At 45.7% G+C, this 22,649-nt stretch overlaps 1 protein-coding gene across 3 annotated transcripts in view; it reads left to right on the top strand.

Annotated features, from left to right (window-relative positions):
* SETBP1 (SET binding protein 1) overlaps window positions 1-22,649 on the top strand; it is a 269,695-nt gene that overhangs the window by 9,626 nt on the left and 237,420 nt on the right. For all 3 annotated transcript variants that reach the window (XM_036402696.2, XM_036402694.2, XM_036402695.1), the window contains exon 2: window positions 7,460-8,120. In XM_036402696.2, coding sequence (XP_036258589.1) covers window positions 7,629-8,120 — 492 coding nt within the window. In that variant the 5' untranslated portion in view covers window positions 7,460-7,628. The remainder of the gene's footprint in view (window positions 1-7,459; window positions 8,121-22,649) is intronic.

The following is a 22,649-nucleotide window of genomic DNA, read 5'->3' as shown; positions in this document are numbered from 1 at the left end:
CCCAAAGGAAGAGGAAGCTGGTCTATTTGGCACATGTGCAAGCAAAAATGAAATAATGGAGAAGGGGAGGGAAAAAAAAAGGTGAAAGAAGGAGTTCTGTGGCAGCAGCAGTAAATAAAAACAAAACTCTCATTAATGATTCATGCAGAGAAATAAATTTCCACACATTTCGTGGTGCAGAGGGAAATGTTTGATCAGAGGGAGAAGAAGAGATTGTTGCCCTGCCATGACGGTGTTAGAAGGAGGCTACTGTGTATGATGGCAGCTCTCCAAGAGCAGAGTCAATCTAGGAAAGTTTGGTAACACAGATGATGGAATTGTACAGGGGTTTGCTTTCTGTGGCTGGTCTCTGTGCCAGTAACCTTTCCCTAAATACCCATAAAACTTTCCATTTGTAGCCTGGAGTAGCTGCTGCTACCTCCAGGATGGTGTGCTTGGCAAGAGCTGGCTGGAACATAGTAAGTATTTAAGTCCCCTTCTGTGCACATTGACACTTCTTCCCAAAGAGTTTTATGGCTGTTGTTAATGGAATAAATTTTATCCTTGCAGTGGCACACACTCAGCTGCATCCAGCAGAGTGCTCAGGGTGGTCTCCTGGTTCATCCCAGGAGTCACCTCTGATTGTACATCACACTGAGAGTGATGATGATTGGTCTGGGAGCTCAGCAACTCGGTGTTGATCTGACTTAGGCAAATTTACCAGCTTGACTTTTTGTGTTGTAATGAGCTGAGGCACAGCTGGCATCTCCTTCTGCTTTTCAGTGTCCTGGAGGCCTGATGTTCACAAGGAAAATGGGCAAAAACCACATGCCAGCTATAGATGTCATTAGGATCAAACACTACCCTTGATTTCCTAGAGAAGTTGTAAATGCCTGAAAGTGTTCCAGGCCAGGTTGGACTTGGGGTTGGAGCAACCTGGTCTAGTGGAAAGTGTTCCTGCCCATGGCAGGGGGCTAGAAAAAGATGGTTGTTAAGGTCCCTTCCAACACAAGCCAAATTTTTGTTGCCTACCTCGGAGGGAACAAATGGGAGGAGTTTGATCATTTTAGAGACCAGAAGCCTCTGTGAGAAGGTGTTCACAGGTCTGATGACTGCACTCCCTTTCCCAACACTCTGATACAGCTTTAGGTTATGAGTGAGTAGATTTACAGAACCTTGGTAGATTTCTGAGGCAGGAGTTTGTAAAAGCCCTTGGGCAGCATGATGGGCACCTCTCCTGCTCCTGCAGATGGGTGCTTTGCTACACTGGCCACAGCTGTACCTTGGGCAGTATTGCTTTCATTGTCCTTGTGATTTATGGCCATGTCAGTTGTTTAATCATTCAGTTGGCCCTCCTGCAAGCCCGCTATGATAGTTAGTTACTTACATAGAAAGGTAACTATCTGATCTAATTATAAAGTCTCAAACCTAATTATGGAGTCAGATATGCTTCCATAATCTACTCTAAATGTGTCTATGTTGAGGAGACAGATACATGTGTGTGCGTGTGTGTAATGTGCACACTTACATGCCTCTGTAATTACAGGTGTGCTTGGATTTTCATTTATTTCTGCCTCTTTGTCTTGGGCAGCATGCTTGCAGCTTCATCTGGCTGTGACACATATTTGGTTTGCCACATCTTTTTCCCTCCAGTGTGACTTTTCCTGTCTCCCTTTGCCATACTTGGGCACACTGAGGCACAGCCATCAGTCAGTGCAGAGGGATGGTAGCTCTTGGACTCAGCACAATCTGATGGAAACAAGTGAAGATTACATTTCTGGCAACTGCCATTAACGCTTGCTCCTTGTTTCCATGTGAATAACCCACATCTGGGACAGCTTGCATCCTGTCCCTTTGTAGAAATTCCTCACGTACTCCACACAAAATCAGAGGCAGAGTTAGAAGATTTGAACAAAAGCAGAGTTGGAGGCAGAAGGACCATGTGAAGAGCAATCAAATTTCTTCTTCTAATTCACCCTATTAATGAATTACATACCTTAGTTAGACGGACACAAGGCAGGTGACAGGGACGGGGTGGTTCCTATGTGATCCATAATGTGGACAGAAAATAACTGCCACAGTCATTGTTTGAGCTCCCTGCCAAAGTTGGGTTGTTCTCTCAGAGGATCATGCCCTCAGGAAGTAGGAGAGGCTGTGGTCCAAAGCTGCCATAAATCTATGTCCAGAGCTCTGAGCTGTGGATTAAATACAGTACTGGTACATGATACTGATCCAGTATAAACTCCTACTGGTTCAAATTTGCTCAAAAAAAAAAAAATTGCAATGATTTAATTTTATCCCAGAATACTTTGTATTGTATCATGTTATGTCACTTGTCTGCACCACTCTGGCTTTATGGCTTACAAGTTTTCCCATCCTCTGGAACTGACTTTAAGTCACCACCAAGGAAATTTTAAGCCTCATGTTGTGTGCTTGCCCGTTGCACAGAAGTGTGATCAGATGCCTGCTCCTGACCAGCATCAAAGTCATGCTGCTGGCTATCTGGCAGTGCATGGACAGAGACCACAACCAAGCATGAAATTCCAATTTCTTTTTGCAAAACAATAATGAAGGAATAGGCTGGGACCATTTTTGTACTTCAGTGTGGGTTAACTGGGTTGAGTACAGCTTGTCACATGCTGGGATGTTGGGTTTTTAAGATCCATGACAAAATCTGAAGTTTTACAGACACTGCTCATAAAAGCAGGTTTCTGACCAAAACTTGCCCTTGGCTGTAACATGGGCTGTCCACTGGCTTCTGGCCCAGAGGCAGCTGCATTTCCACAGTGTCATACATGACCATGGAAGTAACCTGGGAGTCTTTGGAGTGAAAGGTGAAATCTCATCATTAAACACTGCTGCATAGTCTCCAGTGCTTTGTGGTGAATGCTTTTAGAAGGATGGAGTGTAAAGAAGGTTCCAGCATTCCTGATATTTTGCAGAGATTAGGGATTTAATGCAATGTCCCATGGAAGAATGGAAGATCCAAAGGCAACCTGATAGGCACAGAGTTTGAAAAGTTGTGACCTCCCCTTTGCATCCCCCATAAGCCTCAGACTTGTGCTTTAGTTTCCACTGACTTGAACCTGTTAACAGACTTTTTTTCTTTTTCACCCATTCATTTTGGATTTTATGAATGAAATTAAAGCAGTCTCAGTATTTACAGTGGTATTAGTGCAGAAGGAATTTGGACAGCACCTCTTAGTATTGCTCCCACCTCCCTGCTGGTGTTCCTAGTGCTTGAGCAGTTCAGAGGAACTGCAGAAACACTGGGCAGCTGAGCCTGCCCTGCTTGCATGTGTCAAAACAGTGTTTGCTTGCTCCTAATGTGGTTGCTGTCACTCTTAGAATCACAGAATCATAGAACCACCTCCAAGATCATTGAGTCCAAGTTTAGGGCAAAAGCTGTGCCAAATATTATGTCCACTTTCATTTCACAGAAAACCCCAAGCAGGTGGATCTCCCCTCCCTCCTATTGGCTCTCACCTCTGTGTTTGTCCTCTGCAAATTTTCACTTTAATCACTTTATAGCTGGGGCATCTGAATACTCACAAGCACCAGGTTGCCTGAGGCAGAAGAAGGGAGCATATTCAGAACCCCAAATAGGAGACATCCACTATGACCCAAATGGGGGTTTTGTACTTGAAGGTCTTTGCCTCCATAAGAGTGTTTGAGGTGCCCAGAGGAGCTGATAAGAAACTTGAGCATTGGTAACAAGGCTGAGCAAGCAGGCGTTTGATTATTTCTCAGTACTTATCAGAGGAAGTGTGAATCTCTCCCTAATTAAGAGCTAATGCCAACTTCTGTGAAATTTATTGTCATTCACCTGTGAATTATCCTCCTCAAATTTAACTTGACTGCAGGAAGCCTGCTAGCAGTAACACTTTCCTCAGTGAGCCTAATTTGGATGGTAAAATGCCTCTGTAGCTGCTTATTGAACAGGACTTGATGCTGGTGAGCACTGGAGGCCTGGAATGACAGCCTGGGTCAGCACTTAGATGTTGAGACACACCTCATGTCCTGGGTACTAAAAATAGAAATAGAGTTCTTCCAGCAACAGGACAAGGAAGAATGGCTTTAAACCAACAGAGAGCTGGTTTAAATTGGATGTTGGGAAGAAATTCTTCCCTGTGAGGGTAGTGAAGCCCTGGCAGGTGGCTGCCCCATCCCTGGAAGTGTTCAAGGTCAGGTTGGATGGGGCTTGGAGCAACTTGGGATAGTGGAAGGTGCCTGCCCATGGCAGGGGGGGTGGATGAGCTTTAGAGTCCCTTCCAACACAAACCATTCTGTGATTCTGCTCACAGGCACTCTGGAGAGGGGAGGTTTCCAGTAGAGGTTACACATTCAGAGGCCTGAAGTTTCTAATTAGTCAAAGCACAGGTAGCCTGCCCAAACTAGAAAGACGAGTATGATGTCCCTGCACCCAAGTCATTTAACTATTAACCCTGAAGGAGAGTAAGGAGCTATCTAGAACAATGACCCAGTTAATTCTGGGTGCAGCACTTGAGTGCAGGGTTATTTGTTGCTACCTGTGGGTCTGGTGATATCATCTGCAGACTCTTGGCAGAACAGGAGGCCAGTATTTTTAAGATGGGTTTTAAGGTGGATTTGGCATGAATTCATCTGACACGGGTGCAATGCTATGACTTTATTTATCTGTTGCTTGTTTATGCTGAGCTGGAGGCACACAGCCAAGCAGGGATGAGTACTTGGACATTATGACCCAGCGTTTGGGTCCCACAATCAGACTTTGGAGCAGAAATCTGGCTTTTTATTCACCCTCCATAAAACATTACCCAATGGCTCAAAACATGAATGACTCTTCCTGTCCCGGAGCCATGAGCTGCATTTCAGCCCCCGTGCAGGTGAGGGTCCCAGGAGGGCTGGCTCATAAAGGCAATTCCAGCTGTCCCTTCCCTGCACCCTTGGCGGCTGCGGGCTCATCCTGCTGAGCTGCTCCAGAGCCTGCTCTCTGCAGCTAGCAGCGAGAGAGGTTAAAAGCCTGTGGGCGGAGGCCGGCACACAGTGCCCATTGTACATGCGTGCATACCAGAGCGGTAACTCCCTGGAATGCTGCACCGCCGAGCTTTTACCACCTTGTGTTTGTGTTGCAGCCCAGGAGAGTGTGTACATTGTGTCCCTCTACGCGTAGATTAACAATGTAAAACGGCAGATAAATAAGACTTTTTTTTTTTTTTTCTTTTTCTTGATTGGGCCGGTTGGAAGGGGAAGGTGTCTCTGACTCCCATCACCTCCACAAGCACAAGGAGAGGCAAAGTGCAAAGTCAGACAATTAGGTGGAGCAGCTCTTTGCAACCAGGGTGGCTTTCATGCACTAATTGTGTTAGTAATTAGCAACTACCACATGGTTTGGGTTCAAAATGTATGGCATTTTGTAAGGGCATTAACTAACCCACTCTGCAATGGGTTTGAAGGATGTAAGTGTGATCCTTGTTTCCCAGAGGTGAACTGGGGAGACTGGCTGACCACAGGGTGAGTCAGGGCAGGCATGCATGAGACCTTGAGTCTGTTAGTTCCTCAAGATCATCTCACAGGAGGATCAGGTCTGGGAAATGAGTCCCTCCACTATTGCCAAGAGATGTGCAACTCAAGTATAAGTGTTTTTGTGGTGCATTTCTATCTCCTATGAGCTGTGGAAACCATCCCTAAGGCCAGATGGCAAGTCCAAGTTTGGGTTTTTTTTTTTTTTTTTCTTCTTTATTTCATTCTGCTTGGGTTGTCAGCTTGTGCTATTTATGGGAATTTTATTTGAATTTGTGTCTGCTGGGACCTGGTCTCCAAGTGATTTCATGGAGCTATAGGACACTTAATCTTTCCGCTAGTAGCCATACACGTCCAGGTGAGAAAAGTGACACACAGCCACACTCCAATGAAAATGTGTATCTATAACTAATAAAAGGCACTTGTTATTACTTCTTGTTGAATTTCAGGCCCCTGCAAGGTACCTTTAGAAAGCAAAAAGAAGCAAAAAGAAGCCAGTGGTGCAAGGACATGTGTTTCTTCTAGGTGAGCTGTGCTTTACAGCAGTGTACACTGGCACTCTTGTTCTGATTTGGTGATAGGTAGCAAGATTTTTTTTTTTTCTCTGTGGCATATTGCTGCCAAGAATGACCTGGGAAATCCCTGGCTCTGCTGAGATCTTGATGGAAGTTGGTCAAGTGTAGCTGAGTTAATCTAGCAGGGAGCTACTCCTGAAAGAGCCAGCCTGAGCTCCCAGCAACTACTCCTGGCAGTGCCTTCCTGCTTCCTTCTCCATTTGCCAGAAGTGTTACTTGTTGTTTATCTTAAAGTAACAGAAAATAGATTTATTTCTCTCCACTAATTGTGTAGATTTACACTTTTTTGTGGATTCTTTTGCTAATTTTGTGGCTGAAATTGGCTTGCCATGAGGGGGTGTGTGTGGGGTGGCAATAGGGGAGTTTTAGGGAGGGTGCATGAAAGCACCTCAATGCCTTTTAAAACACCCCATAAGTATTACTTATAACAAGAATTCCTTGGGTGATACAATTTTTGCCTCAACTGAATGTCCACAGCTTCTTTCTTTAACTGAGGCTTTGTAAGGTACCAAGCAGGAGTGTTTCCATCTCAAAGGGTTCCATCTCTGATGTTCTAAAGAAAAATAAAATTTGCAAGGTCGAGAGCGCAGTCTGTGCATCATCCAGCCCAAGGCTTTTCCACAGAACAGTGGAATGAGGGCATGAAAAACTCTGGAAAACCTTGAGTTTAGCTTTTCTCCATGCACTTCAGTGCTTGGGACACTGACATGCACTGAAAGAAGCCCAGGTGGATCCTCCTGCAGCTCCAGTATCCCATAGAGCATCCTGGGCTGCAGTTGGTCTCTAATGAATTGCTCATCCAAAGCAGGATTACCCTCAGAATAGTTGGCAGCCAAGCTATAGCTGTCACTCTCTCACCTGGCAAGTGAGGAAACAGAGAGTTTGAAACTCTGCTGCTGATTCAGAGGGCAGCACCATGTTTTCTGTGCTCTGATCACTGGGTTATTGTTTAACCCAAGGCAAGTATCTGAGTTTACTTTTTTCCCCTGCTGGAAACCCTGTGACAGTGAGCATGTTGAGGTAATGAGGAGGTTCATGGGTGTGGAGAGCTGGCTGTCCCCTCATTTATTGCATAAGTCAAGTTGAAGATGTTTGCATTGAGACAACACTTTGGGTGTTTGGTTTGTTTTTTGTTTTATTTTGTTTTGGGTTTTTTTTAAATAGATATCCATTGTCATCAATTTAACAATAGATATGGCAATTGTTCATTGCTTTGTGATGTCAGATCCAGCCCTCAGAAATGCTGGTGAGCCTTGGTTCCCACTTTCTCCAAGGAAAGCCCTTGAGATGCTGCAGGGGAAGCCTGAGTGTGCCCTGTGCCCTGTTTCAAACATCTCCACACTGATTTGACATATGTGCGCATGTGCTAACTTCCTCTTTATTTTTTTCCTTTCTTTTCACAGTGGCACATTTGGTCTCTTCTGAGCATCTTGCAGCCTCTGGGTGACCGGGACATTGAATTTGGTGGACAGTTGCCATTCGCTCCCTGGGATCGTATCCGCCCTTGCTTCCCTCATCCCCTTCTGTACTCCCCTTCCCTCCAACCAAACTCCAGGGCGTTGTGATATTGCCATGGAGCCCAGAGAGACTTTGAGCAGCTCCCGGCAAAGGGGAGGCGAGGCAGACTTTCTGCCAGCTGCCGTCACCTCCACGAAGGCTTCGCCAGTCTCGGGCTGTGCAGGGGAGACGATGCTGTCTTCATCGGGCGCGGGGAAAGGGATCCCGGTGAGCAGCGAGAGGCTGGAGCCTGAGGAAGAGGATGAGCTGGGTTCTGGAAGAGACGTGGATTCCACTTCCAATGCAGACAGCGAGAAATGGGTGGCGGGAGATGGCCTGGAGGAGCAGGAGTTTTCCATCAAGGAGGCTAACTTCACGGAGGGGAGTTTAAAACTAAAGATCCAGACCACCAAGAGAGCGAAGAAGCCCCCAAAGAACTTGGAGAACTACATTTGCCCTCCCGAGATCAAAATCACCATCAAGCAGTCTGGGGAGCAGAAACTTTCCAGAACTGGGAAAAATAGCAAAACAACTAAAGAGGAGGACAGATCACACTCCAAAAAGAAGGTAGGTCCCATTCTTTTACATAGTTCCAGAAGAAGAGGGAGAGGGAAGGAATGGATCTTCTCAAACAATTTGTGTCCAAGGCATAGTCTTTGCAAGATTTGGCCTTGGAGCAGCACAGGGCAAGTATCATCCTGCACTGCCACGTATGCATGGGGAATGATCTTGAACTATCCTTCAGATGAACCAATTCAGATGAGATCAAAAGTTCAACCAGGCTTCTTCTATTTTTGTATGTAATTGAGTTTTGAGATTAATGATTACATGAGTGAGAAATGAAGGAGCCCACTTCTAAACTGCTTTGTGCCTGAGCACTAATGCTCAAGCCTTTTGGCAGTTAAGGCATTCAACTGCATTTTTAAAATAGAGGTATGTGCATGATGAACAATTGAATTCATTCCTGTATTCTGGGTGATGGGCTCCATTATTCTTGATTACAGCATTGTGTGAGTAGCACTATTGTTATGCTACAGAAAATACTTCCATTATAAGTCTCATTTTCTTCCAGATGCATATCATTTTCTTGAAATATCCTTCTGCAGAGAAATTTTTGGTACTTTAAGTCTGGGTAAAAATTGAACTTTTTTAAATTTTTTTCACTCATTCAAAGATGAGAAAAGAAAGAAAATCCTTTCTTTATATGAGCTGTTTTCAGGAGCACCCTTTTGATTTGATGTTGGCTTGATTTTTCTGTAGTGTTGCCTACACTTAGTACATAGACCAAATTTAGTTTGAGTGTATTAAGCAGCACTGCTGGGGACACAAATTTTTGGATAAGTGGTATTTTCTGTCCTAAGCATTAGCCAAGTGTGTTTGGTCAGGTCATAGTAAAAATACTTCACCTCTGCCTGCTTAGTAACCCATAGGTTTCATGATGAGTTCAGACAGGACATAGATTTGATAAAAGATGCACAAGTGTCTCCAGAACCTGGAGAAATTGATCTGGGATTTAGGCACCCTCAGATTAGGGCTTGGGTCACAGCTTGGTTTTCCTGCTCATGCAACTTTGATCCTTCTTCTCCCACACCTTACACATGTGATGGGTGCTCAAAGGGCAATTTGAAGCCTTGAGGAGACTAATTGCCTGGAGAAATTCTCCTCCACCTCTTCCTAGAAAAATCCTCCTTGGCAGACTGACATAGACCAAAATTGTCATGACTCAAAATCACTTTTTTAAGCATTGATATTTCCCATTGACTCAAGGCAGAGCCCAGGGAGACTAACATCACTCACATTTGGAGTCTAACATCACTCACATTCACTTTTCTTACAAGAAGAACTTGAAAACAAACTAAAAAAAAACAATTCAAGGGGATTTTTTTTCTCTTAATCTTTTAAGCGATATAGTCAATGGGCATGAAAGAGCTGGCTCTTTTTAACACAGTAGAGGTTTGGTCCTATAACGCTTTGAGAAGAGAATTTCCCATCTATTGAAAAGGATGAGCTGCCTTCTTAGCACCAAGCAATGTCTAATTTCCACTTTCCTGTCCTCCCTGAATGTTTGTAGAGGTCTCAGGGGAAGCAGCAGTTTTATGAGACTATGCTCAGTGACAGCAAAGATGTCACAAGCAATCCTTCCATAGCAATGTGGAGGGGAAAAAAAAAGAACTGCAAACCCCTACTTACCATGCATGGGCCGTGGAGAATATGACTGCACAGAATCAGAGCCCTCATTTCTATGTATCACCCAGTCTGATGGGCATGGAAGGTGTGTTCTTTTCTATGTGGTCATCCAAAAGGTTGAATAAATAAAGCTAAGCATAAGGAAGTTACGCACAAGAAAATCCCCAAACAAAAACCAAACAAAGCCAGTGGGAACAATAGTTTAAAAAAACACCTTGTAGCATGGTTATGCTCAGGGTGATGGCTTTATTGCAGGAGGATAAGGAGTTTGAAAGAAACAGACCATGGCTCAGACACGGCTGCATCCCGCTTGCACCTGCGTTGCGAGGTCCGAGCTGGCTGGGGCTGTGCTCACACACACCCTGTTCTCAAGCTGGGAGCGCTTTGGGTCAACACCGGTCTAATCTGGCCATTAAAACAAACAAAAAAACCTCAGCACCCAGCAGGTGGGTGCTCTGAGCAGATGGGGAGAAGGCTGCTGCCCCGGTGCACCATTAGCATAACACCCAACGGCTGCGGCGCGGCAGCTGCTGAGCCGCAGCTGCGCCAGAGATGTCCCCGGCAGGGGTCTGGAAGACCCCAGTGCTGTGATCTCGAGGGGTGTGCCTGATGCCTGGAGACCAGCAGCCTGCATCACCAGGATGGGGAATAACCCGAGTCCCTGCAGCCGGGGGGATCGCACACACGCCCGCCCCTCGGCTCGTGGGGTTCCAGGATCAGGCTGTGAGCACCTCGCATCGAGGGGGGATCAAAGGCACTGCAGAAAGGGAGGCTGGGAGCGAGGGGGAGAAAGGTTCTGGTGCTGGCAGAATGATTTCTTCTGTGGCCAGCATCTGTCTTGTGGTGGGGACGGAAATTTTGGGGGGGAAGATAACTAGGAGGAAGCAGCAAGTTGAAATTTGCATGGATATGTAGCTCTCTGGTCTATCTCTGTGTTTCCCTGGAAGAGCAGAGCATGCAGGAACCCTCTGCACTTACTTGCAGAACCATTGAGAGCTGCAGTAATGGTTGTGGGGAAAAAAAAAAGAAAAAAAAGTGATTTGTCACATTTAAATGGTTTTGGCGGTTTTGAAATTTCAGCGTTAGGCTGTTTTGATTGCCTGTTGCTTTAATCAGCACAAGCTCCAGAAAAGCAGCTCCTGGCAGCAGAAGGAGGGAACAACACATTTAAAGAGTGGGACAGACCTTCAGCTGGCATCAATCCACTGCCCTTTATGGATTTTTGCCAGGAGAGTTTGGCCCAATGTACACATTTCCCTTGCACATGGGAGCATTATTTGGGTTTACCACCTTGCTCGTGGATGCAGAGAATATACACAGACTGAGCTGCAAGTGCCATTCTTGTGCCTCTGGTGGGTGGGAGTGGTTGTCCTGCACATCATGGAGTAGCGCCCAAATTTATTTTTCCCCTGAGGAAGTGCAAACTCTATCAGGACTTGAAAAATCCCCTTAGTTTGTTGCATAATATTTCCAGCTACATCTCCAGCAGTCCCCAGTGCTTTGAAATACCACTTCAGCATTCTTGCAGGAGTTTCAATACACACAGCACAGAGAGCAAGTAATGAAAACATGGAAGCAATTTAAGTAACAGCATGTGGGTACACAAAGGACTGGTAATGCCAGCAATGTAAAAAGGGACTGTGAACTGGGGATATAGCATTTATTCAGTGGCCACTTAGGGAGGAAGAAGATATGCCTGTTTCTAAGCTTTACACTGCTCTGCTAATTAGGCAATAGGGGTTAGTGCTTGATTTCTAAAGCTGTGGTCCAGAGAGCAGCAGTGATTAGAAGGGGACTCTGTGGAGAGCCACGATGCTCATGTGCTGAGGCCCAGGGTTTTTGCCTTTGATTCCAGCTGCTACACTATATTAAAAGACATAAACATGCATTAAATACTTTCCTCATGTTGCTTTTCCGTGTGAGCAATCGCCCCAGGGATGTTATTCGATCCTGAATGGGAGGGGAGGGAATTCAGGAGAGGATCTTGCTGGGTGCAGTTGCTGATGCCCCGGAGTGGGGAGGGAGGCAGGGGATGAGAGAATACCAGCGTTGGGAACCTCTGCTCTGCTGGCTTGAATGCCTGGCTGCAATGCAACAACTTTTGGGGTTTCTTTTAAGTCCAGACCATGCCAAGTTTCACATCGGCTTCCCTTACTTAAAAAAAAAAAGAGTAAGGGTAGTTTCCTAACTCTTTTCCTGGGGCTGCTCAGAAGTTGAATCATAGCTTGATTCTTTGGCTGCTTGTGTGGCAGTTGGAAAGTGCACAAATGTTCTGTAAGAGTTTTCTCTTGTTTCAACCCTTTGGCACCTGGGGATGGAGCGGGCTGAACTGTTGCCACTTCTAAACCCACAAATAGCTCCATTTCATTTAGTCTGATTGGAGAAGGAGGGAGGGAGGGAGGGAAGAAAAAAGCCAGGAGCCCAGAGGATGTCCTGCTGGCAGGCTAGCAAGCCCAGCAGCTGCTGCTCTCTCACCTGCAGTAGGGCTGTTCGAGTCAACCACCTCACCAACACTAAAGGTGCTTTTCCCTTCAGATAAGGAAATGTTATCAGTACGGAAGAATATTGAAAGCGTGGTACCAAATGCAATGAAGCAACCTATCAGCATTCCCTGCCTGCCATGTAGCATTTAACAAGTCCCAGATGAACAGTGATTTCTCTGGTTTTGTTTTATTTCCTTTTTTTTGGTCCTTCCCTGCATTTGTTTTTGGCTTTTTTTTCCTATTCTCTTATGTCTGTAAGCACTTCATTTTCCACCCCTTCTTTCTTTAGGCACAGCCTGACAAAGGTTCTTTGCAGCTTTCATCATACGCATAATGTCCTTCAGAGGATGTAAGCTTGTGGTTTTGTAATTATTACTGCACTAGGGTTTTTTGAGAGCTTGGGATGGGTGAATGCATTTTACTGCTGAGAGATAAGCACAGTGGCAAGTCAATTGGAAGTAAAGCTTCCTTATGTGTAGTCAGAGGAAACTCTATCTCTGGATTTTCTAGCAATGTTGTTTTTTTTTTTGTCTTTGAGTTTTTGTAGGTGTTTGCCATTTCTCTGCAGGAAGCAGTTCTAACACTTTCCCCCTTGAAATTCAATTCACAGTCTTCCTTTTCACTGCTCCACATATGTAACTTTTTCTGGTGATTCACCTTTCATTGAAGACTCTCTCACTCATGTGCTCTCACCATTGCTGATGCCAAATTGATTTTTTGCCTTTTTTTCTTTTATATTCTTTTATTACATTTCTACATTCTTTACACATATATGTGTAGTTCTGTAGCCTATCATAGTATTTAAAGCTAGCATTTTACCTACTCTATTAGACAGAAAGATAAACCGAATTCCCTAGCAGCTCCAAGCTGGGGGTCCCAGGTTAGATTCCTGGGGAAGCCAAGGTTGAAACTAGCTGTCCGAGCCATATTTTCATAAAGTTAAGTTCCTATCTAAAAGAGGGGGAATTAAAAGAAGGTTGAACTGGGAAGGAATTACCTCCCCACTGATTGAGGTGATCCCCACCTCCCACTAAGTGGGGGTTTCTGTCAGATATGCCAATTTGCTAAACATATAAAAATTATTTATGTGTTATGCTACGGGTCCATCTTCGGCGTTTTCCACCTGTAAAACTGTGCACCTAAGGATCCGGGTAAAGGTAACCCCTTTTTACCACCTAACTGTGTCTGGCTCATGATTTTAGCACCAGCAAAAAGGCATCATTGCCCGCCTTTTTTTCCACAGAGGATCACAAGTGCTCCCCCTCCTTTACTTCCCCCTTCTTTTTTATTGATGACTGCACATTGCACTTTCCCTCCAGGTTCTCGTGTGCATCCGCAGCTCTTGCTGCATTACCCCTGTGCTGGACTCATCTCCCCGATGATTTGTGTGCATGATCATCCAATTGCTCACCGTGCATGCTTATCCCTCCTTGCTAGGGGCATCCCTGTGCGAGATGTGATCTGAGTCAGCTCTTCCTGCTGCGATCCCAAGCGTGGCCCAGGGGGTTGATGTAAGTGCTTGGCTTCGTGAGGAAAAGAAGGCACTCGTGGGTTAGTCGTACCTGCTTGAAGTGGTGGGGTTCGTTTTACAGCTTATTTTTCTTCCCCTCCCACTCCCCTCCTCCCCAAAGGATGGAACATCCACAGTCCCTTCAGCTTGGACCTGTTCCTGTGCTGGTTTAGTCCTCGTTCTTTCTTTGTAAAGCCTTGAGGCAGCTCTACCTGATGCTTGTAGCGGCTACCTGGACCTCATACCAGCAGAGTAGAGCTCAGCCTCTTCCCAGGCTATGGTACAATGGTAGAGCCCCAGAAGTGCCAGCACAGTGGAGCAGTGTTCTCCCAGCTGCCTCCAAGGCGAAACTGGCTCTTGAGCAGCTGAGAGATCAATGCAGAGCTGCTCTAACAGGCACGAGGCTCCTGGCATTTTTAGTCTTTCTACACAAGCGCATGGGTGCAAAGATACACAAACTCAGCTCTTTGATAGTCATCCCAGGTGCCCTTCAGGCTTTTCTTTCTACCACATTGTTGAAGGCACAAATGAAACAGCTGCAGTTTGGTGGTCTCTCACCTCCAGGTATCTTAGGCTCACCGCAAAAAAAGAACAAGAATGAATGGTGGGGGCTTTTTTGGTTTGTGTTTGTGAAAAAAATAATTTCTTCACTTAAGAAACCAGTTTTTCCAGGAGGTGAGGACAACTTAGGTTCATCCTGGTCCATGAAGGCACCTGAGGTGCTGACACTGGGAGCTGACTCATCTTGATCCCCCACATAGCCATCTGGAGGAGGCTGGTCCCACCTGAAGGTGGTTCAAAGCCTCCCCAGGAAGAGGTGGAGGGCTGGATCCCAGATTTAACCCTTCCTTCTCCTCCAAAGCTTGCTGGAGAAGTGTCTATCTTGCATCATGTCCAGGATATCTGGATATCTTGTGACAGGAACAAGGCAGAGTGTCTTTTCCAGCTCAGTGCTCGGCCTGAGACAGCTGATGCCCATCCCTTAGTCCCATCCCTTAGTCCCATCCCTTAGTTCTGTCTGCTCCCAAAGAATTGTGTTTTTTTTGTTTTTGGGGGTTTTTTTGGGGTTTTTTTTTTTTTTTTTTCAGCTAGTCAAGTGGGTGCTAAAGAAGCAAACATCTGTCAGTGAAGGGATGGGCTGAGGAAATGTAAGCAGGCTTTTTCTGCTGAACACAGAGTGCCAAACAAGGAAGACTTGGTGTACTTGATTAGCTGCCATATGACCAGGGCTTGGAGAGGCTGTCTGCGTTGAGGACAGGTTTTGTTTTGCAGCAGTCTCTCCCTCCCACAGCTGAGTTTCGATGGCCTTCTGTGACATTTCCTTGTTTACTTGTGCTGTGTCTTTCTCTTCCAACCATGACAAAATATCCACAGACCTGGTGTTGGGATTGAGGAGATGCTGCAAGGAAGCAACTGGGACAAGTGCAGGAAGCTGGGGGGTCCAGGTGGAGATCCTTAGCATCACTCACCAAACTACAGGTGTCATACAGGAGGACAGGGTGCAAAGCCCTGGTCAAATTGGTTTTATTTCAAAAGCACCGTGGCCTCCAGGCTACCAGAGATGGAAATGTGATGTGCAGGCATGTACACCCAGGGCTGCAAACTGGATGTGTTTTCATTCACAGAGATTTTGGGGTGTCAGTCCTTCACATACACTACTCTTCCAGCATCAGCTTTTGCCTGCAGGGCTTCCTCTCCTCCCCTGCCAGGCATGCCTGACCACAGATACCTTTTGATTTACTTACAGACTTTCCATCTTCACTTCCTTTTTCACACAAATACATACACACACACACACAACATACACAGCTAGTCCCTCAGGTCAGGTCTAATTCTTCCCATGCTTCATTCCCAGACGGGTTCCTTGCTGGCCCCATTCTCTGCCCAGCCAGTGGGACTGAGAGATGGACCCATCTTAGTTCATTTGAAGGGAAACTTGTCTTTACCTGGTGCCCTCAGCTTGTCTTTTCTACTGTTTTTTTTTTTAAGATAACAGAGACTTGCAAAAGTTGGTTTCTGGCCACTTTCCTCCTAAGTGATTTCTCTGGTGTCTAGTGATGACTGAACTTTTCAGCTAAGCCCTTTTTGGGAGCCTCTCAGAGCTCCCTTTCTTCTGGCCAGAGAACAATTTGAACAAAATATGTTAGCATATTTTATCTCAAAGACTGTGATTTTGCATCACATTTGATCAACACTGGACAAAATACTCAAAAAACATTGAGGAGGGAGGATTGTGCACTCAGGCAAGGACTTTGTGTGTACATTCACATATACAAAAACACCGTGTGACCATGTTAGCCTTGTTTCCTTAGGAAACTGGTCTAAAAATATCCAGAATAAACATGAATTGTTTTGCTTTTTTAATGCTGAGACTTTTCCAACTCTTGGACCTTAAAATGATTCAATTTAAGATGTGACCTTCAAGGACAAGTCCAGTTAGCTGTGTTTTCATAAGAGCTTTGTTTTCTGCTTCTTGCCATGACTTCTAACACAAATTAGGCCACTGGCTGTTGGCTTCTTCATTTCAGGACATAAGGTGCTATTTCTACATCGTGGTTATATTTGGACTCTGAGCTGCAGGTGGTTGCTGTGAGGAAAGGGATTCTCAAGCCATGGTGTGTGTAGCAGTAGCATGACACTGCTTTCCACATGCACAGCAAACTCTAATTCTCCAGACTGGGCAGAGAAGTATTATTAATACTTTTCTTTTTTTCTTGGAGCTGCAGGCTAGCAGTGAAAAGAACAGCATGAGGGCTAAGGTGTCTTACTACAGGTTGCAAATGGGATTGTATACCTGAGATCTGGCTTGGACTGTGGACAAGACAGGTTAGCTGCAGATGAGGACATGGTCATTCAAGATAGACAATCAACCACAGCTGAACCAAATGGGGTTTTAAGGTTCTGGTGTCCCATGCTGCTGCTGTGCATCCATGTCTGCTGTTGGCAGATCCTGTAGAAAGGAAGGCATCAGGAGAGCCTGTCTTCCCACAAGAATTTCACAAATTCTGTAGAGAGGAGGATAAGTGGAACCATCTTGTCTCTTAGTACAGAATGTGAAATAGAGCAATGAGATTAAGTGACTCACTCAAGGAACCTGTCACAGGCCGGGTTAATGCTCAAACCTTTTTCACTGAGCTGGGGTTACTTAACCATGACACAGCTGAGTCTCCCAGGGGTGGCCTGATCTCCAAGCATGGAATGCAAAGCCCTTCTGGAAACCAGTCCTCTTCTAGCTGTCATTTAAACAGATCCATTATTTTTCAAAATAGTTAACTCTCTGCATCTTCACTGCTCACTTAAAAATAAAACTTATCTCAGGGAAGAGCTAGGGCTGGATGCAGAAATAAGGGGGCGGAGTTTTGGGGCCAGCACGCAATCAGTTGACCTAGATGCCCTTAATAATCCCTTCTGGTCTGTAAACCCTAAAATGTGGTAAGAGTTGAATGAGGAATATCTACCGGAGGACTCATTATCTTCTCATCAGTTTCTCATGGCTGTCTCTCACCTGGGTGGCAAGGTTTACAGAGAGATGGTATCTTTTTATCGACACTGGGTGTTACAAAAACTCTACCACTATAAACTTGGGTGGTTCATTGAGGAATTCCAGCACTTTGCAGCATCCTAACTTCATGTGAGCTGCTCTCCCTCCACATGGCTGAAAGATGAGAATCAGCCTGGAGGGGATTTGTGGGTAATTTTGACTTGCCCAATGCCCTCGCTTTCAAAAGGAATGTGGTGGCACAAACAAATGAGCCAGAGGACACGGGCCCCCTCTCTCTCCATGCTGAGGACCATGACAAGGAGAGGGCCGAGCACTGGAGTCCAGTGAGTCACCAGGATCACACCCTTGCCTCACTGCAGGGCGAGTCACTGCTTCCCCAGCTGGTGCTTCTGTGAGAAGGCACTTCTGTAACAACGTGGTTGGCAAACATTTCCCAGGAGGATGTGTAGGAAACAGTTTCCTCATACCTCTGAGGTAGAGCTTACACTGGGATTACTAAATAATCAGTAGTGTCCCCTGCTCCTCAGTGGAACATTGTGCCAGCCTGGGTGGCTTCACCAAAACTTTACCTGCAGTATTCCCAGGTGGGTAATTTGATGAAAGGTCACTCTTAAGACTAGGAAAAGTATACCTGAGGCAGATATACTGGGGATCAGCACACTAACAGGGTCTGGACCAGTCCTCATTTCCTCCTCCCACCAAAGTCTATCCAGCTGCAGGGACAGTCCCTGCATTAGTCACCTATCTAATCTGCATTAACAGGGAGCTTGAAGGCACTTTATTGCATCTTCCACTGGGAACTGACACTGTTGGATTTACAAGGTATTCTGGTTCTTATATCCTATGCTGTGTGCAGGTTGGATGGTGAGAATTAATTTGTCCTGTCCGTTTTCTGACATTGTGTCCACCAGCACACAGCTGGTGAAGTTCTCTTCTCAAAGACAGCCTCTTGCTTTCCATGGGATACTTTTCTTCAATAATTTATGTAATCAGCAGGACTAATACCCTCCAGCCTTTTCTCTCTTTGGTCTTAATTCCATTGCATCACTTGTAATTATATTCCTGATTTGAAATTGGAGTGGGGAGGTGGTATGCAAAAGCCTATTTGTTTCTGTGACTACAGCACAGCCATCACGGGAAGAAATGAGGAGAGGGTGATGGGGAGGGACTGATCTGTCCTTAGGCCACCAGCTCTGGGCGTGGGCAGGAGCTGCTCTTACTCACTGGGGGCCAGCATGCTCCTTGGGAATCTGTGACCAAACAGGGCGGCTCTGAGGGAGAGCAACACGTCCCTTGCTGCTCCCTGTGCTGTGGCTGGCAGCTGTGGGGCTTAACCAAGCCATGCTTCATACTTGGAGCCGGCCTGGGTCCTTGGGATGTGGAGCTCTGGGCTGTAATTTGGCTGTTCGTGTTATCTAGAGGATGTTTGAAAGAAAAAGGAGGACAACTTGTGATACACAGCTCAACCTGAGGCATTTGAGTGTGATAGAAGGGCTGGCAGTGATTTATTGTTGGCTTTCTGCATTTGCTGGAGTTCATATCACTGATATACATGGAAGACTTTGGTAAAGTAGGACTGCTGCAAATTACTCTCTAAATAAGTCTTTTACTATCTATACGTTACTTTGGCCACTGAATTTCGCTTTGACCTGCTTAGATGTTGGTGTTGAGGATTGCCCTAAGGTAGTGAAAAGGTGGGAGATGGAAACCCTGTCTCTTTTCAGTCTGACCTCACTTAATCTAATATACTCAGCACGAGCCCATGGGGTACAGCAGCTGTGTGCTGGAGATAGAAGTCAACTCAGTCCATCTTGGCCACATGGTTTAATAGGCCTATGAAATCTCTGGGTCAAAGGCCAGCCACCATGCCCATCTTTGTCACATCTCAGTGATGTGTATCCTGGCAGGTTTTTCTTTTTGTTCCTCCCCGGCATGGAAAGAACCATCTGCCGGGTTGGCTTTCATAAGAATTTTGAAAAATACCAATTTCCCTTTGTTGAGTGGGGTGTGTGTGAGGGGGTGGGGGCACACAGGACAGAAGAAGGAAGGAGAGCCTGACCTAAAACCAAGCGAGTATTTTCAGGGATTTTAGAATAGCTTGTATTGTGTTTCCTACTCCCCAAGGAAGGGTTGTCCTCTTTCTTCTTTTCTCTTTGATTCGATTCCCTGCCACTCTGTGAGCAAGTCAGAAGCTGCAGCTGCTGCTGTCAGCTGGGAAGGGAGTCCCCTTGTTTAAAAACCATGTGTTAATCCCTGGTTAGAAAAAGTAGCAGTGCTTTATGCTCCCCTTATAGCCCCCTTTTCTCTCTGCATCTTGACTGCCTGCCCGCAGACTTGCCATTTGTGTGAAAACAGATGCAGGTTGACACCAAAGAGACTCAACAAGGACCACAGGTAGCATGAAGGTCTGTAAATAAATAAGCCCAAAGCCTGGACAAAGTGACCAAATATAGTTTTGAGAGTAGGGCAGAAGTCAGAAAGGACAAGTGTGTTATGAGGTCTGGGGGAAAATTGTGGAGAGCTTTAGGAGTAAGGGGAGCTGTTTTTGTCATAGCTGTTGGACACAGATGGGGAGAAGTGTTTGCTCAAGGGGCCTGTGCTTTGTTCCCAAGGAAAAGCCAGCAGCCCAGTGGGAGAGGAATTTAAACAGTGAGGTAAGGAGAAAGGAGGATTTGGGCTCTGCCAGATGGAGACAGCCATGCAGGCAGTGCTGGAGAGGGTCTGATGGGTAAATAAGAGGCCCAGGGGGCTCAGTGCATATACCATCAGGTGTGATACCAAAGCATTGATGGGTGAATGCAAAAGGTGGCCTGGGGCTGAAACGGGAGAGAAAGAAAGGGTTTTGATTTTGACCATCAAAAAACACCTTCCTATCTTTTCTAGTAGAACAAGAAAATGAATCACCACAAAGACAGGGAAAAGGGATTTAGATGATGGATGGTACTTACAGAAAAATGAAGGCAGTGGCCTGTAATTGTTATAGATCATAGAATGATTTGGGTTGGAAACCCCTGCCATGGGCAGAGGCAACTTTAGACCATGTAACTCTATTGGTAGAAAAGAGAAAAGGTTTTCAGCTCTTTCCTATGGTTTTGAAGCAGAAAATTGAGGCAGACAGAGGTATATCACCTGGGGTCACTGGAGAAGGCATCACACCACTGCAGCCAGGACCCTGCTCCCACCCCATGCCTTGGCTGGTCATTCCCCCTGCCATGCCCCAGATCTCCTTGTCCACAGGCTGCAAGAAACAGCAGGGCTCCCCTGTTGTTTCTTGGCTTGAAGGGCTGTTGAAGGGCTTTTCCTGCCACCCTTTCCCAGATGCGCCGCTGCGGGCAGGGACAGCCGTGCCCACCCACTATGGGCGGCAGGTGGGCCCAAGCTCGGGCCGCTCCCCAGCAGATTATCGTGACCTCTGCTCCTGGGTTTGGGGGACAGGAAGGAGCCAGCAGCCACGGTCTGCACCCCACGCTGCTGCCCTGCCTTCCCCGCCGCGGCCCCTCGTTAATAAAGAGGTGTAATTGGGAGCCCTCCCTCCATCCCGTCTGGTGTGAGGCCATTTGTGTGCCGGGGGAGGAGGGGCAGGCCCGGCTCTGAGGGGGGGAGGCGGCCGCGGGGGAGAGAGGGAGGGAAATCGTCTTTGTTTGTTCAAGTAATTTAGGCCTGAGATGGTTTTTTTTTTTTGGGTTTTTTTTTTTTTTTTTTTTTTTTGGAGAGAGAGAAAAGCAAAAAGAAAGGTTGATCGGCGCTGGCGAAGGTGTGCTCCTGGTGCATAAAAATATCCCGAAAGCAGAGGGGACAAAGTGCACGGAAGAAGTGTGGATTTAAGTGTTTTGCGTTTGCTTCTCAAGTTTGCCAGGCGAGATGCGAATCTTGGAAGAAGCCCAACCAATAACAAAAAACAAACAAACAAAAAACTTACCAACTGAGCAAAATAATAAAAAAAAAAAACCCAAAAAAACAAACAGGAAAGAAGTTAAAGAAGTTTGGTCTGCTTAGCTGGCTGAAGGGAAAATAGGAAAGTTGCTGGGTGCTGGGTTTTGCCACCAATGAAATTTGTTTCTGTTCTATATGTGCTAGTGCATTGTTTTTGGAGTCAAGATTTTCTACTTCATGTGCACTAACACACTGCCTTTGGTGTTAAGAGTGCAGCTCTCCTGTGACTCCCTGTTTCCCATCAACCCGGTTAGACATCTCTTTTTTTTTAAATGAGAATAGAAAATCAAACAAAACAAGTGACAAACGTTCCTCTGTTCATTTTAGATTGAAGTAAAACTCACATTTAAGCCTCATTGAAAGACCTAAACTAAGTTGAAAATGTCTGCGCTGTGAAGGGTGTGCTTTGCCATTGAAACGCTGTTGTGTTTCAACTGTGTGAAAGTTGCAGAAAAATGCACATGGGATATGCAGAATTTATTTTTTTTTTTTCTTAAGTTAGAGAATAGGGTAGTGGTGTGAAAGAAAGAATTAGTTATGGCAAATCTTATTAGTGTCCATTGTAAGCAGAGAAGCAGAGACATATGGGACCACTTGCAAAATTATTTCTTGTTTATTCAGCTTCGTAACCGAAGCAAATTTTTTTGCATAGTGTCATTTATTTGGCAGCTGGAGGGGTGTGGAAGGTGTGCGTCTATGAAGCAAAAAGGGGTGAAGAGAGAACACAGTATTGGTATTCCATTAAAAGTGATGCTCAGTGCTTTGTTTGTCAGGTTTTGGCAAGGCTTTTTGCTTTGAAAGCCATTCAGAGAGGATCGAAGCAGATGGCAGGGAGATCCTGTTTGTGTTATTTTTGGACATTCCCATTGAAAGTCTCAGATTGTTGTCCTTTTTCCCCCTTCCCCCACTCATGCATGTTTTTCTTTCTTCCTTCCTTTCCCCTTTTCTTCTTGAGAACATTTTTATTTTTTTAAAGCATATATTATTAATTATACAACATCACCTAAAAGCTGGGTGTGTTCCTGATGAACCAAGCTGTGGCTAGTTTATATTTTTATCTGTCCAAAATCAGACAAAGCGGTGGGAGGACTGTGTCCTGAAGCAGTACAAGCAGGGTTAGGAGAGGGAGCTGGGCAGCCAGACTGCCATTTTGTGGGGTTCAGCTCAACAGCAGCACATCTCCCTGGCAGACTAGCAGCTGTATAAAGCCCAGGCAGCAAGTTTAGATTGAAGGTCTCTGATAAAACAACTTTAGTGACCCCCATCCTTTCTAAGCCCTTGTGGAGGAGAGACCAGCTGTAGATAAACTGAACTAGCCCCTGGCTCTTTGTAGTGGTCTTCCCATGTCACTGGTCAGATTCCTTGGTCTCAGGCAGCCTGGAAAGCTTTTGTTCCACCATCATCAGTTCCCAGATTGTGGTAGCAAAAGAGAACTTCATTGCCTCACATTGCTGGTATAAACAGCTTCCCTGAGCAGTAAT

The sequence above is a fragment of the Molothrus ater genome, chromosome Z (assembly GCF_012460135.2).
Source record: "Molothrus ater isolate BHLD 08-10-18 breed brown headed cowbird chromosome Z, BPBGC_Mater_1.1, whole genome shotgun sequence".
NCBI lineage: Eukaryota > Metazoa > Chordata > Aves > Passeriformes > Icteridae > Molothrus > Molothrus ater.
The sequence above is the reverse complement of the archived record's forward strand: the minus strand, read 5'-3'. Positions and strand labels throughout refer to the sequence as shown.